General features: G+C 43.9%; 1 protein-coding gene across 1 annotated transcript; it reads right to left on the reverse strand.

Annotated features, from left to right (window-relative positions):
• Nucleotides 1–579: 579 nt before the first annotated feature.
• HAS1 (hyaluronan synthase 1) lies at nt 580–13,703 on the reverse strand. The gene is made up of 5 exons (XM_086928568.1): nt 13,408–13,703; nt 9,053–9,759; nt 7,634–7,859; nt 6,333–6,465; nt 580–2,280 (listed from the first exon to the last, which is right to left on the reverse strand). Exons 2-5 carry the CDS (start codon nt 9,755–9,757, stop codon nt 1,599–1,601), a joined length of 1,746 nt encoding a protein of 581 aa, XP_086784694.1. The 5' UTR covers nt 9,758–9,759; nt 13,408–13,703; the 3' UTR covers nt 580–1,598.
• Nucleotides 13,704–14,210: the final 507 nt, after the last annotated feature.

The raw sequence follows: 14,210 nt of genomic DNA on the forward strand, positions 1-14,210 counted from the left end.
GCATGATTCAGCTGTTCTACGAGTGAGTTAAGCTTGCACTGTTGCCTGTGCTGTGCCTGTTCTGTGTGTTACAGAGCTATGCTCGGCTGCTGTCTGTGAATGATGTTTTGCTGTTTATTTGTGATTGTGAAATTTCATGAGTTTTGCTTTGGTCAGAAATGTAAAATACACAAAAAACAAAAACGATAGAGCTAAAAAATAAGTTAATTTTATTTATAAAAGGTCCATATTAAACACATTTACATAGAACATCTGTTGATATTTACAATATTTAAATAAGATGTATGAAAAATAAATATTAACATCTGTAGAGAAAGCAGCATTGATCTAATAACAAAATGTCATGTGCACCAGAAGAGTTTTCTGGGAGCCAGTGCGTAAACAGTACTCTGAGTTGCCGTCGTGCGATAAAGTAGGTTGCAGGAGAGATCTCTGATTTCAAGAGGTTTTCTCCAAGACACTGGTCATTGAGACTTATCTCCAGATTTACAAACACTTTGTCAGGTTTATGTTACTATTTTAAATCAGCCCAGACACAAAGTGTTGGGTTGGCATATACAATCCAACACAAGTCCTGCTGTAGCTTGGATTGGCACCCAAAGTAACACAACACAGTGCAATGCACTCCCTTGCATTACTTTGCATCAAGGAGGTGTTCTATGCGTGGTTTTTTAATGTTCCTGTGCATCCACCCATGAATTTTCACACAAATCCATATCTACAAAGTGTTATAGACATAGATTTACACCAATATCCTATGTCTGTCTGAGGCGAGCATAACGAGGAGAACTATTTTAATTTCCCCCTGTGTTTTCCTCGTCATAAATTCTCCAACCCACTTACAAAAAGGAAATTGCATTTCAGCATAGTTTTTCTGCAGGAAGGCGCCCCTTCTATGAGGATCACAATGCAGTATGGTGCAAGGGTGTCTGCGTTGGTGCATGGCAGCATAAAGTGCACTAGTGCAGGATGAGAGCAGAACATCATCGCATCTTTGTAGGTATGGCACTGTTCCGCTTTCTCCCAACTCACGCAACGTATAGCAGCAATTTCACCTGCTGCTGTGCATTGCAGGTTTTATATGCCAATCTGGGCCTTTGTTTATTTCATTTCCCACAGAGCTATCAAAGCAGCACCAGATCTTAAGTTCCCTCCATGCAGTTTTGTTATCCACTCATGAGAAGTACATTGGCAGACATGTTGATACTGCTTGGCCTAACAGTGTGATCTTTTAGTGTGATGCCTCCTGTCCATTCCCTTTACAGTCATGAGTCCACTCCTTTCGTGACTTAGCTCAGCCTTTGGGAACTTGCTCATAAGGTGCCTCAACTACATCTCAAGCATTGAACACTAAACCAAAATACACATGCAGGTTTCACTGAGCACCAAGACGGCAGGACTAAGAGGACATCTCTCGGACAAACCAGTCGTGACTGATGTCAACCTAAAGTGAGTCAACACTGGTGAAAAGAAATGATTGCCTTTCTAGTGTCAACAGAATCAGTGCAAAGGTGGCAGGAAGTGGCGGCTTAACTCGCTTCCCCTGGGGATCATTGTCTCTTCTTCATATACCGATCCTAGACCATGCCTAGGGCCCATTACACATGCACTGTATAGTAGTCCCTCCTCTTCCGGCACACACGTTTGATCCAGATCCAGTACAGGAGGATCATGAAGGCCCAGTAGCTCACGTAGGCGACAGAACCATAAATAAGGTAGTCCTTCTCCTGCACGCTCTTTGGGTCATTCCAGTCTTTTTTGGGAGGAACTGAAAAACCAATAGTATATGCCAAGCCGGCCAACAAGACGAGGCCCCAGATGGAGAGAGGAAGCAGAGGCATATAGTTACCCACCATCTTCTTCCTGCCAGATGTGCCCCAGCTGCTCTTGTTCATGGTGAGGATGGCAAAGTACTTGGTGGGGAGCAGGCCTACCATGTAGAGCATGGCATAGAGAGACATGAAGATCATGACCATGTTACCGCGCAGCCAGCAGGCGTAGAGGGCCTTCAACGTGGCGATGATCTGGATGCAGATCAGCACCCAGAGGATATTCCACAGACTGCCTGTGAAGAAGAGCTTGATCACTGTGGCGGTGACAAAGAACGGGAAGATGCCAGAGACGATGGACTCATACGTCATCCAGAGGTGGTGCTTGTGCCACCAGAGGGCGTTGTAGAGCCACTCCCGGAAGTAGGACTTGGTCCACCGTGTCTGCTGGTTCAGCCAGCGCAGGAACTGACCTGGGGTCTCCGAGTAACACTTGGACCTTGCTGTATATCTGGTGAAGAGATATGGAAATGTAGTTAGACAACCTATAGCAATAGCAATGAAGAACAAGCTGGACAACTGTCACAACGGGCCCAATGCACAGAACTAACTTTAGACAAAATCCTAAACTTACTACCATTTTGGGATTCACAGAAGGCACTTACTCATTTCGGTATTCACAGAAGTCACTTACTCATTTTGGTATTCACAGAAGTCACTTATCATTTTGGTATTCACAGAAGGCACTTTCTCAACAATGAGTAAGTGTCTTCAGTGAATACTAAAATGAGTAAGTTACTCAAAATGAGTAAGTTACTCAAAATAAGTAGGTTACTCAAAATAGGAAAGTTACTCATTTTGGTAATCACAGAAGGCACTTACTCATCAATGAGTAAGTGTCTTCTGTGAATACCAAAATGAGTAAGTGTCTTCAGTGAATACCAAATGGTAGTAAGTTTAGGATTTTGTCTTAAGTTAGTTCTGTGAATCGGGCTAAATGTGAACATATATATATACCCCTATAGCCCTCAATGTGTAAATGCTCGGTAATGCGACACTCTGGCCTCTATTTTTGTGTGAGAGGCACCTCTAATGCTATAGTTTTCAAATTTCAGTGAAATGTGAGTCGCGTTTGCTGTCAGGATCGCTGTCTCTATGGCCATTCGAATCATGTTTCTCACTGTCTCTGCTTCTGTGGTTTTATGGGCACTCATATCTACCTCACTTCCTGAGATTGTGTGTATCTAAGTACAGTCCAAGACACCCCTCTCTCTCTCTCAGGGTATAACTTTCCATTGTCAGTTAGTAGCTCTGATCTTGCTTGTAATGTGTGTATGGTTTAGTAACACACCCCTCCTTTCCTGTCAATGTGTTAATGTTTTTATCCAGTAGCCACCCCATCTTTTATTGTCAATGTACATTTCATTCTCCGTCATTGAGACCCTGCCTAGTGTAATTCTAATTTTTGAACAGTGAAAAAGATTTCACCTTCTGCAAGTTTATATATTTCTGTTTGTAAGATCTTCTCCTTGCTGTCAGGTTTATATATCTATCTGGTCGGTCAGAAACACCTCTCGTGCTGTTGGTACATGTATTCCTATAATCAGTGAGAAACACCTCTCATGTTATCAGTCTATGTATTTCTGTAGTCAGTGGGAAACACCTCTCATGCTATCAGTCTATGTATTCCTATAGTCAGTGAGAAACACCTCTCTTACTATCAGTCTATATATTTCTACAATCAGTGAGAAACACCTCTCATGCTATCAGTCTATGTATTTCTACAGTCAGTGAGAAACACCTCTCATGCTATCAGTCTATGTATTTCTGCAGTCAGTGAGAAACACCTCTCATGCTATCAGTCTATGTATTTCTAACGTCAGTGAGAAACACCTCTCATGCTATCGGTCTATGTATTTCTACAGTCAGTGAGAAACACCTCTCATGCTATCAGTCTATGTATTTCTAACGTCAGTGAGAAACACCTCTCATGCTATCAGTCTATGTATTTCTGCAGTCAGTGAGAAACACCTCTCCTGCTATCAGTCTATGTATTTCTAACGTCAGTGAGAAACAACTCTCATGCTATCAGTCTATGTATTTCTACAGTCAGTGAGAAACACCTCTCATGCTATCAGTCTATGTATTTCTAACGTCAGTGAGAAACACCTCTCCTGCTATCAGTCTATGTATTTCTAACGTCAGTGAGAAACAACTCTCATGCTATCAGTCTATGTATTTCTACAGTCAGTGAGAAACACCTCTCCTGCTATCAGTCTATGTATTTCTAACGTCAGTGAGAAACACCTCTCATGCTATCAGTCTATGTATTTCTACCGTCAGTGAGAAACACCTCTCATGCTATCGGTCTATGTATTACTGCAGTCAGTGAGAAACACCACTCATGCTATCAGTCTATATATTTCTACAGTCAGTGAGAAACACCACTCATGCTATCAGTCTATATATTTCTACAGTCCTTGAGAAACACCTCTCATGCTATCAGTCTATGTATTTCTACAGTCAGTGAGAAACACCTCTCATGCTATCAGTCTATGTATTTCTGCAGTCAGTGAGAAACACCTCTCATGCTATCAGTCTATGTATTTCTAACGTCAGTGAGAAACACCTCTCATGCTATCGGTCTATGTATTTCTACAGTCAGTGAGAAACACCTCTCATGCTATCAGTCTATGTATTTCTAACGTCAGTGAGAAACACCTCTCATGCTATCAGTCTATGTATTTCTGCAGTCAGTGAGAAACACCTCTCCTGCTATCAGTCTATGTATTTCTAACGTCAGTGAGAAACAACTCTCATGCTATCAGTCTATGTATTTCTACAGTCAGTGAGAAACACCTCTCATGCTATCATTCTATGTATTTCTAACGTCAGTGAGAAACACCTCTCATGCTATCAGTCTATGTATTTCTAACGTCAGTGAGAAACAACTCTCATGCTATCAGTCTATGTATTTCTACAGTCAGTGAGAAACACCTCTCCTGCTATCAGTCTATGTATTTCTAACGTCAGTGAGAAACACCTCTCATGCTATCAGTCTATGTATTTCTACCGTCAGTGAGAAACACCTCTCATGCTATCGGTCTATGTATTACTGCAGTCAGTGAGAAACACCACTCATGCTATCAGTCTATATATTTCTACAGTCAGTGAGAAACACCACTCATGCTATCAGTCTATATATTTCTACAGTCCTTGAGAAACACCTCTCATGCTATCAGTCTATATATTTCTACAGTCAGTGAGAAACACCACTCATGCTATCAGTCTATATATTTCTACAGTCAGTGAGAAACACCACTCATGCTATCAGTCTATATATTTCTACAGTCAGTGAGAAACACCACTCATGCTATCAGTCTATATATTTCTACAGTCCTTGAGCAACACCTCTCATGCTATCAGTCTATGTATTTCTAACGTCAGTGAGAAACACCTCTCATGCTATCAGTCTATATATTTCTACAGTCAGTGAGAAACACCTCTCATGCTATCAGTCTATGTATTTCTATCGTCAGTGAGAAACACCTCTCATGCTATCGGTCTATGTATTACTGCAGTCAGTGAGAAACACCACTCATGCTATCAGTCTATATATTTCTACAGTCAGTGAGAAACACCACTCATGCTATCAGTCTATATATTTCTACAGTCCTTGAGAAACACCTCTCATGCTATCAGTCTATATATTTCTACAGTCAGTGAGAAACACCACTCATGCTATCAGTCTATATATTTCTACAGTCAGTGAGAAACACCACTCATGCTATCAGTCTATATATTTCTACAGTCAGTGAGAAACACCACTCATGCTATCAGTCTATATATTTCTACAGTCCTTGAGAAACACCTCTCATGCTATCAGTCTATATATTTCTACAGTCAGTGAGAAACACCACTCATGCTATCAGTCTATATATTTCTACAGTCAGTGAGAAACACCACTCATGCTATCAGTCTATATATTTCTACAGTCAGTGAGAAACACCACTCATGCTATCAGTCTATATATTTCTACAGTCCTTGAGAAACACCTCTCATGCTATCAGTCTATATATTTCTACAGTCAGTGAGAAACACCACTCATGCTATCAGTCTATATATTTCTACAGTCAGTGAGAAACACCACTCATGCTATCAGTCTATATATTTCCACAGTCAGTGAGAAACACCTCTCATGCTATCAGTCTATGTATTTCTACAGTCAGTGAGAAACACTTTGCTTACTATCAGTCTACATATTTCTCTGGTGAGTGAGGAGCGTCTCTCTGGTTGTCAGTCTATGCACGTCTATAGTGAGTGAGAAGCGTTTCTATGGCTGCCACTGTATAGTCAATACAGTTAGGAGCACAAACACACATCCTGCGTGCTATATATTTAAACGAGCACCCATCTACACGTTGCTTCCTAATGGAGGAATAGTCTGGGGTCTCTATACTCTGTAAGTATCCTCCCTCTTACTGCCAGTGTGGCAATGAGAAGCAAAGGCCGATGGCCAGGTTTGACGCATCATCAATGGCCACATCAGAGCCTTGGACTTACTTTGTGGCGTATCCAATGCTGAGCATGCGGTTGGTGAGGTGCCGGTCATCCCCAAACGTGCAGTGAGTCCCCAGGAACTTCTGATTGTACCAGGACTCCAGGAACTGCTGCAGGAGGTCATTCCTGTAGAGACCTACAGGGGCGACAAAGAGCAGGTTACTAACAATTCTCACGGTCTGGAGCTTCGTTATTTTAGGATGGCAGGTGGTGCAGCAGGCCAGGAATAATGTACAAAGATTCCTAATAGGAAATTGTAAATTGTGCAAGTAACTATTTGCAATTTCTCATTTGCAATCTACTAAAATCATTACAGTAAAAGTGGTTGCATTTTGTGCACCGACTTCTACCTAATGCATGGGTATTTTGTGAACCAGCCTATATAAAAATAGGTTGCTTCACAAAATGCCGACTCATAGTCGTAAATCAAACTACTTCATTAATATGCATGAGGTTGGTTGACCAGGGGATACTTTAAAAGAAAAGAACTAAACTTTACACTTCTACAAACATTTTATAGGAGGAGGCAGTGGTCCCAGGCATCACGGCTGCTCGTAAAAAATATTTTTACCGGTCTTCACAGAGGGAAAATTTTCCCTAGGGACCCCATCCCCAGATCCCATTCCCGTTTGTGAATGATTACCACTACTTTGCAATTGGTAGTAAAAAAATAATGTTTAGCGACTGGATTTCAGTTGCAAAACGTTAGTACAAAAGTTAAGAAATCTGTATTTGGTAGGGACTCCCTTTATACACACCTTTCAAATACCGAACTTGATTTTATTTTAAAGCCCAAAATGCGATTTGGTAACCTGTGACTGAAAATAAATTTGAGTTGTGTATATTTATAAAAGCCATGTTGCAGTCACAATGGCTCAAATGTGACCTTTGCAAGTAAAACGCCCTTTGAACATCAGGCCCGGAGTGCATTAGCGATGCCTTGTATTATTCTTAAATTGCAACAGTAGATGGCGCTGCCAGACACCCATGCTGCCTGCGCTTTCTGACCATAAAAGAAGGGGCGCTGAGGATGGGAGATTTAAATAATTGAATCCATGAAGGGTATAACTGTCACTACAGCATTGGAATGTATCCCAATTATGGCTAGCTTTTACCACCTCACCAGAGGGACAGGGTCCATTCCCCTTGCTTGCATTAGGGCCCACATTATGCTGCACCACTAGGGCCAGGGTGAATTGATAGGGCTATCTGAGGGTCTCGTTGGAGCAGAAATGGTGCTACTCTGCAGGGTGAAAGTGCACACTGCGCCCTGAGGTGGCGCTGGTCCAGCGGAAGGGGCTCACCTAGCGGGCCGCTGATGCAGGACACGCAGTTGAAGTAGGACTGGCACGCGCGCTCCACGTTGAAGGCGATCCAGTAGCGGAGACTGCTCATGAAACTGACGTAGGACTCGTTGAGGTTCAGGATTCGCACGTCTCCGCCCACTGCCCCATTCCGATCGTCGGACTCCAGAACCTTGACCAGCTCCAGGGTGGCCAGGGGGTCCAGCTTGGTGTCAGAGTCGCACACCTGCGGGGGCAAGGATGGGTTAGTACTTTTTCACCAAGGTTACATTGATTAATTTTTTTTTATAAAGTGCGCTAGTTACCCCCTGAGTTCTCAAGAATGGGGAGGGAGTTAAAGAAGAAGACTGGGAGCAAAGCTAGACATGACTGGACGGAGAGCATAAGAAGCACTAACAATGTTCACTATCAGCCTCAGGTGGCGCCAAGATACTCCGGAGCGTCTGGCAGGACAAAGTCCCACTATCCATTTAAAAGAAACATGGGCAATGAGCCACTTTAATCTTAACTTCTGAAATATATTGGCTAAAACCCTTTAGGGTTTGTTGACTGAACTCAGGAGAGTAATATCTATTCAGAAAAAAATCATTCCTGTGATGGGGAAACCAAAATACTGCCGAATTACATAAATTCAAAAGGGCTTATTTTCAAGCACCTTCCGCCACCTATGTGTCACTTTTTTTAATGCACAAGTGGCGCAGTGTGCTGGCCCATATTTATAAGGACAAGCAAAGCCACTCTGCATGGCTTTTAATGGACTTGTAAATATGACCCCTTTATACGCATCTCTTTGTGTGCATGGGGTGTGCCAGGGGTGTTTTGTGGTGGGTGTTCCCACAAAATACCCATGGATTCTGCCGCATTCCCAGATTTACAACATTTCGTAAACCTGGGGTTGTGTCCGAATCCTACGCCTCCCCAGGGGACGCATAAGGAGTTGCAACGGGTAGAAATAATTTTATTTCTCCTCGTTTTTTATTCTCTCTATGCGTGCTGCATACTTCAGCACACATAAAAAGAGGAAACCAACATCAGTGATTGTTTTTGTACAGGAAGGTGTCCCTTCCTGCAAAAAATACAATCATCCACATAACACAGGCACCCCCAACTTGGTGCAAAGATGCCTGCGTTGGTGCGTGGCAGCCAATTGTGCGTCAACACAGGAGAAACCAAAGGATGCGTCCTAATCTCTTTGTGTATCTGGATGATGACTTGATGATAAAGCAGGGGATATGCCAGCAATCTTAGACAGCTGGTGGGCGCCAGTCTGGTGCTTCTGAAATGCTTGTGGAGACGAGGAAGAGTTACTTTGAGGCACCTGCTTGTTGGCGCTTTGACCCATCTCCTCATAGACTAACCCAAAGACGAACAGATAAAGACCCTGCCGCATAATCCCACACCCATGCTCTTATTCCTTACCTGGATGTAGTCCACAGAGTCGCCCAGCGCCTTCATGGCGGTGTACATCACTTCGCGCTTCCCGCCCCACTTCTGCATGATGCACACGCAGCGCTTGGTCTGGATCAGCTCCTCCACCGCTACCCTGCCAGGATCCACTGCCTCAATCTCATTGTATTGGGATAAGTCGTTGGGGTTCTCGTAAGTTGGCTCGCCAGAGGACGGCGTCTCCCCCGGTTTCCAGGAGTGATAGTTGTGCTCCCAGACGTAGGAGCCCACGTTCTCGTCACGGAAGATCTCCATGAACATATCCATCATGTACTGGTCTTCCTCTCGGTTGCCGTCAATTACCATGATGATCTGCAGCTTCTCCGGAGGATACTGTATGTTCTTGACAGATATCAGACACTCGCGCAGGTAGGCTATATCCTCCTGGTAGGCTGAGATGGTGAGGGCCACCGACTTAGTATAGCTGCAGTTCATGCAGCGTCTGCGCATGCGCCGGTGCTCCAGGAAGGCAAAGGAGCTCTGGATGAGCAGGTGAACTGTCAAGAAAGCCCCATAGAGGCCAAAGGCTACAATGTTGAACTGGTCATTTGCTAAAGGGAAGCCATTGATATACGCCCAGCTCAGGCCTCCGAGGACCAACGCAGCAAAGAGTAATGTGAAGATGCGCCTGCCCACTTTTTCCAGCGTTGATTCCTTTTTGAGTGCCGGGTCCGCCATTCCTAGTGAGGAATAAAAGTAAAGCAATTGATTATGTGAACAGGGATTTTCCAGAAACTTGCCACAGAAAATCCTTCTAAAATCTAATACTCCGACATACATATAATAATGCTGTACCGGTGGAAGCAAGGTAGGTTATTGCAGTCACTTTTCCATAGTCCACTTCTCAAATGACTAAAAAGGAGCTTTTCTACTGTATTGAGACCACACAGTGATACATGTCTCCGCAAAGAGAGACAGGTGGGAGAATTTAGTGGTGCTCTTCGGAATATCGGGGTTCTGCCTGCCGAATAGTGTCTCTAATTGCAGGAAAGTAATTTGTACACTCATCTCACGAGCGAATACTCAATAATCGTCCACACCTTCTAATATCTGCTACTAGACTGTTTTTTTTTTTTAAATCAAGAGGCAATTATATAAGGAAAAAGGCTCATTAAATGCTCATTAGCATATACAATAAAGGTTTCCAATAAAGAAAACTCTCAAGCTCATGGTGTTCTCAAAAGGGAAGATGGCCAGACAGCAGCTGGAATGTGGAAGTCTCCCTCGAATCAGCACACATAGATTTTTCAATGGTGAAACTGGATTTTCAAGTGCTCAAATAGTTGAGGTGTGGCAAGGTCAAAGCTGCAGGTCGTGCTTACGTTGACCTACTTTTAAATGTCAATAAGTATGCCCAAAATGTTCTGTGAGCTGTACAATGACGTCATACAATGAATTATAAAGTGCTTAATTGTGTGACTGGAAAGTCACAAACTAAACGTCGCATGAGGGAAACTGCATGGTTTTATATGAAGATAAAGTAAAAAGGAATGAGAGAATAGGAATAAAAACTAACATGAGATCATAGACACTTTGGATACTGAAGTAGTAAATTACTAGTATCTGCAACATCTCCCAGGGGTGTCTGTAAGATCTCATAGAGTCTCAAGACTGCACATGTAGTGGCTGCAACATTTCATCCGTATGGTCTACAAGGTCTTAAGACCTGACCAGTAGTTTATGACTTACCAGTTATATTTACAACAGCGAAGCGGTAAAGTCTGTACAAGCTCACCAGCAGTGTCTGAACTTGAATGACTTAGTGAGTAGTGTCTGCAAGGCCTCATAATTAGTGTCTTCAAGACCTAGCCAGCAGAGTCTACACTATTTGCAAGTTTAACATCTGCTGGAACTCCAGATTAGGGCACGCACCCTAAGTCAGGCCAGGGGTACCAAGTTATGTGCAGAAAATACGACTAGGCTAACAAAAAATATCAACTTTCAATGTCCATCTCTTCTGTCATCATCTGTAATGTACTATATTTTAATGTCCACCTCTTCTGCCTTCATCCGGTATATACTATCTTTTAATGTCCATCTCTTCTGCCATCATGCGGTATATGTTATATTTTAATGTCCACCTCTTCTGCCATCATCCTGTATACACTATCTTTTAATGTCCATAATGTAGATAATGTTATTTGCCAAGTGTTCTAATCATGTAATAACCTAAGTAGTGAGGCTACTGGTCAGGTCTTACAGACACCACTCCAGGTCCTGCAGGCACCATTGGTCACTCTTTGCAGACACTTCTGAAATGAGTGCACACACCACTACTGACCGCGGCTTGGTGACACTACCCATCAGGTATTGTAGACATTTCTGAGCAGACTTTACTGACTACTATGTCTTTCAGACACTATCAATGACGCGGTGAAGACACTACTGATGAAATTCTACAGAACTCTACTGACGAGTTATTAAAGACACAGCTGGTTACTTGATACAAATACTGCTGGTGAGGGCTTGTCTAATCTACCAGTGAGATATTTTAGGTCCTGTGTTTAGGATCTTGCAGACCCTATGTGTGAGATCGTTCAGATTCTTCTAGTAAGAGCTTGCAGACCCTACTGGTGAGACCTTGCAGACCCTATGTGTGAGATCTTTCAGACCATACAGCTGAGATCTTGCAGACCATACAGGTGAGATCATTCAGACCCTATGTGTGAGATCTTGCTGACCCTACAGGTGAGATCTTGAACACCCTACAGGTGAGATCTTGCTGACCCTACAGGTGAGATCTTACAGGCCCTACTGCTGGGATCTTTCTGACACTACAGGTGAGATCTTGCTGTCCCTACCAGTGGGATCTTGCAGACCCTACAGATTAGACCTTGATGACCCTACAGGTGAGATCTTACAGACCCTGTGTGTGAGATCTTGCAGACACTACAGATTAGATCTTGCAGATCATATGTGTGAGATCTTGTAGACACTACTGGTGAGATCATGAAGACCCGCCAGGTGAGATCTTGCAGTCCCTGCCGGTGGGATCTTGCAGGCCATGTACATGAGATCTTGCAGACCCTACTGGTGAAATATTGCAGAACCCAGTGAGGAGAGGTTTCTGAGGCTTGTGTCTGGGGTCCAGTAAAGCTGTGATTTCTAAGTGCGCCCACCTGTCCTCACGATGCATTGATCCTGGCAAACTGTTCGAAATCTTTGGTTTTCACCCAGTGGAAATCCTTGCAAGTTGCATGACTTCTAAGTTTGTGGCAAAGGATTGCGCGCACACCTCAACCCACTGTGCAATCTGCCCACCTTTAATATGTGGCACTGAAAAGATGCCGTTTTCACAAACATTGTGTTTGTGAAAACGGCCTCTTTTCAGTGAATAGTGACACCTCTTACCCTAGCCAGGGATTTGGCCCCATATTGAGGGCAGAACTAGAATCGCATTTAATGTACATTTGAAAGATCACTTTGCAATCCGACCGCCAAGTTCTTATCCAGACTTCAAAACCTGTTTGCTGTAAACTTCTCTCCGCAGATTTACAAACCCTTTGCCCCAAATTTGCGTCATTTTTAACATGGGGAAAATAACGCAAAAGTGGCGCACGGAGCTTGTAAATCTGCCCCCTTGTCCTTACCTGCGTCTTCACGCAGGAAAGCGCCTAGAGACAACCGTGAGTGCATTTGACGCTATATTAATGCTCTTTCATTCGCAAATAAACGCATTTCGGTTCAAGAAAACTCAGCCCCAAAGTTTCCCTTTACATGACACCAACCCATCCTTCCTCTACACAAACAAAGATCAACGCGCCTACTTCACGGATCTTTAATGAACTTTCATCAAATGTATATTGCTTTAAAACTAGTATCGCCCACAAATAATATAATCTTATAGGAAGTCCAGACACAACGCGACGTACGGTTGCTCAGTGGGTCAACGCAGCTGCTGCGACAGCCCGAGCGCAATCTGTAGATCATAGGTGTAAATCTTTGAAGGATCTGCCTTTCATACTTCTGAGGTCGATAACATGAGTACTACTGAGTTGATATAACAATAGCCACTGGTATTTACTGTTCTATGAGGTCTAGAGAACGTGACCGGAAGTGTTTCATATACAGATGTTAAAATAAATAGAGAGCGGGTTCTTAGATATAATGCAAAACATGTATTATGATAGACAGGTACCTCTCCCAGCTGGATTTATGGGTAGAATTCTAATTAGCCCAAACTTCCAGGGAGCTCTACTGCCCGTGCTTCACCCAACTTTTATTGCGACGAATTGCTGTGAAGGGGCTGTGAAGACATTTCGGGCTCTGTACATGCAGAAAAGCATCAGAGGCACCACAGACATTTACAGATGACGTCAGAGCCTTACCTGTAGCTGGGACCCTGGATGCAGCTATGTCCTTCCCGCCTTCCTGTGGTCGTTCCTCTCAGAGAGGGGGGCAGTCAGGGGAGGAGGGGGCAGCGCCCCATGCCTCTCAGATGCCGGTTACAAATAGTGTGCAGCAGTTAGAAGCAGAAGGAGCCGCGCTTCTTGGCGCTATGGTTCGGTGTGTGTTCCGAAAGAGTGCAGCAGTTTAGGCCACTTGCTTGTTCCTTTCAAGGGCTGCTGAAGTGCAGCGGTGCTAGCCCTGGGCACGTGCAGAGAGGGAGTGCGTGCCCTATCCGGGGCTCAGGTGCAGGGTAGAAGGTGTCTGTCTCCTCTGGTGATGCCGATGGGGACAAATCCTGGGCAGGTGCAGGGGAGAGGCTGTCTGTCTCCTCTGGTGCTGACGATGAAGACAAGCCCAGGGCAGGTGCAGGAGAGGTGTCTGCGCACCAAGCCGCTTTGGAGGGAAGTACTGGGTTGATTTTTCTGTGAAACGAGATGCTTTTAATCTTGCAGGGTGCGGCGGGGGGAGGCGGCCAGAAGGCAGGGCGGCATGATTCACTTCAAGTACAGTACATACGTCATGGTCATTCTCCAGCGTCATCTCTCATTCTCAGTTTTCGCATTTTTCTCCTTTCCCTCTTTTTCCGTGGCACCCTTTCCCCTCTCAACTCCTAGCAATACACCGTCGAATCATTTGTCTGTTTTCGTTTTCTTTACAGTTTCTTACTCTTCCCTCCAATAATCGTTTCAGCCTTGCTTTGGGTGGGTCTTTCTTTCTTTCTTTTTTTTCTTTCGTTCTTTCT

The sequence above is a fragment of the Lissotriton vulgaris genome, chromosome 7, assembly GCF_964263255.1.
Source record: "Lissotriton vulgaris chromosome 7, aLisVul1.2, whole genome shotgun sequence".
Lineage (NCBI taxonomy): Eukaryota > Metazoa > Chordata > Amphibia > Caudata > Salamandridae > Lissotriton > Lissotriton vulgaris.

Excerpts from the sequence above, each read along its gene's own strand:
- HAS1 (XM_086928568.1), bottom strand. The coding sequence starts at position 9,757 with ATGGCGGACCCGGCACTCAAAAAGGAATCAACGCTGGAAAAAGTGGGC. Across the intron at positions 6,466-7,633 it reads CTGCATCAGCGGCCCGCTAG|GTCTCTACAGGAATGACCTC; the intron begins GTGAGCCCCTTC and ends TCGCCCCTGTAG. Across the intron at positions 2,281-6,332 it reads AGCATTGGATACGCCACAAA|ATATACAGCAAGGTCCAAGT; the intron begins GTAAGTCCAAGG and ends TCTCTTCACCAG.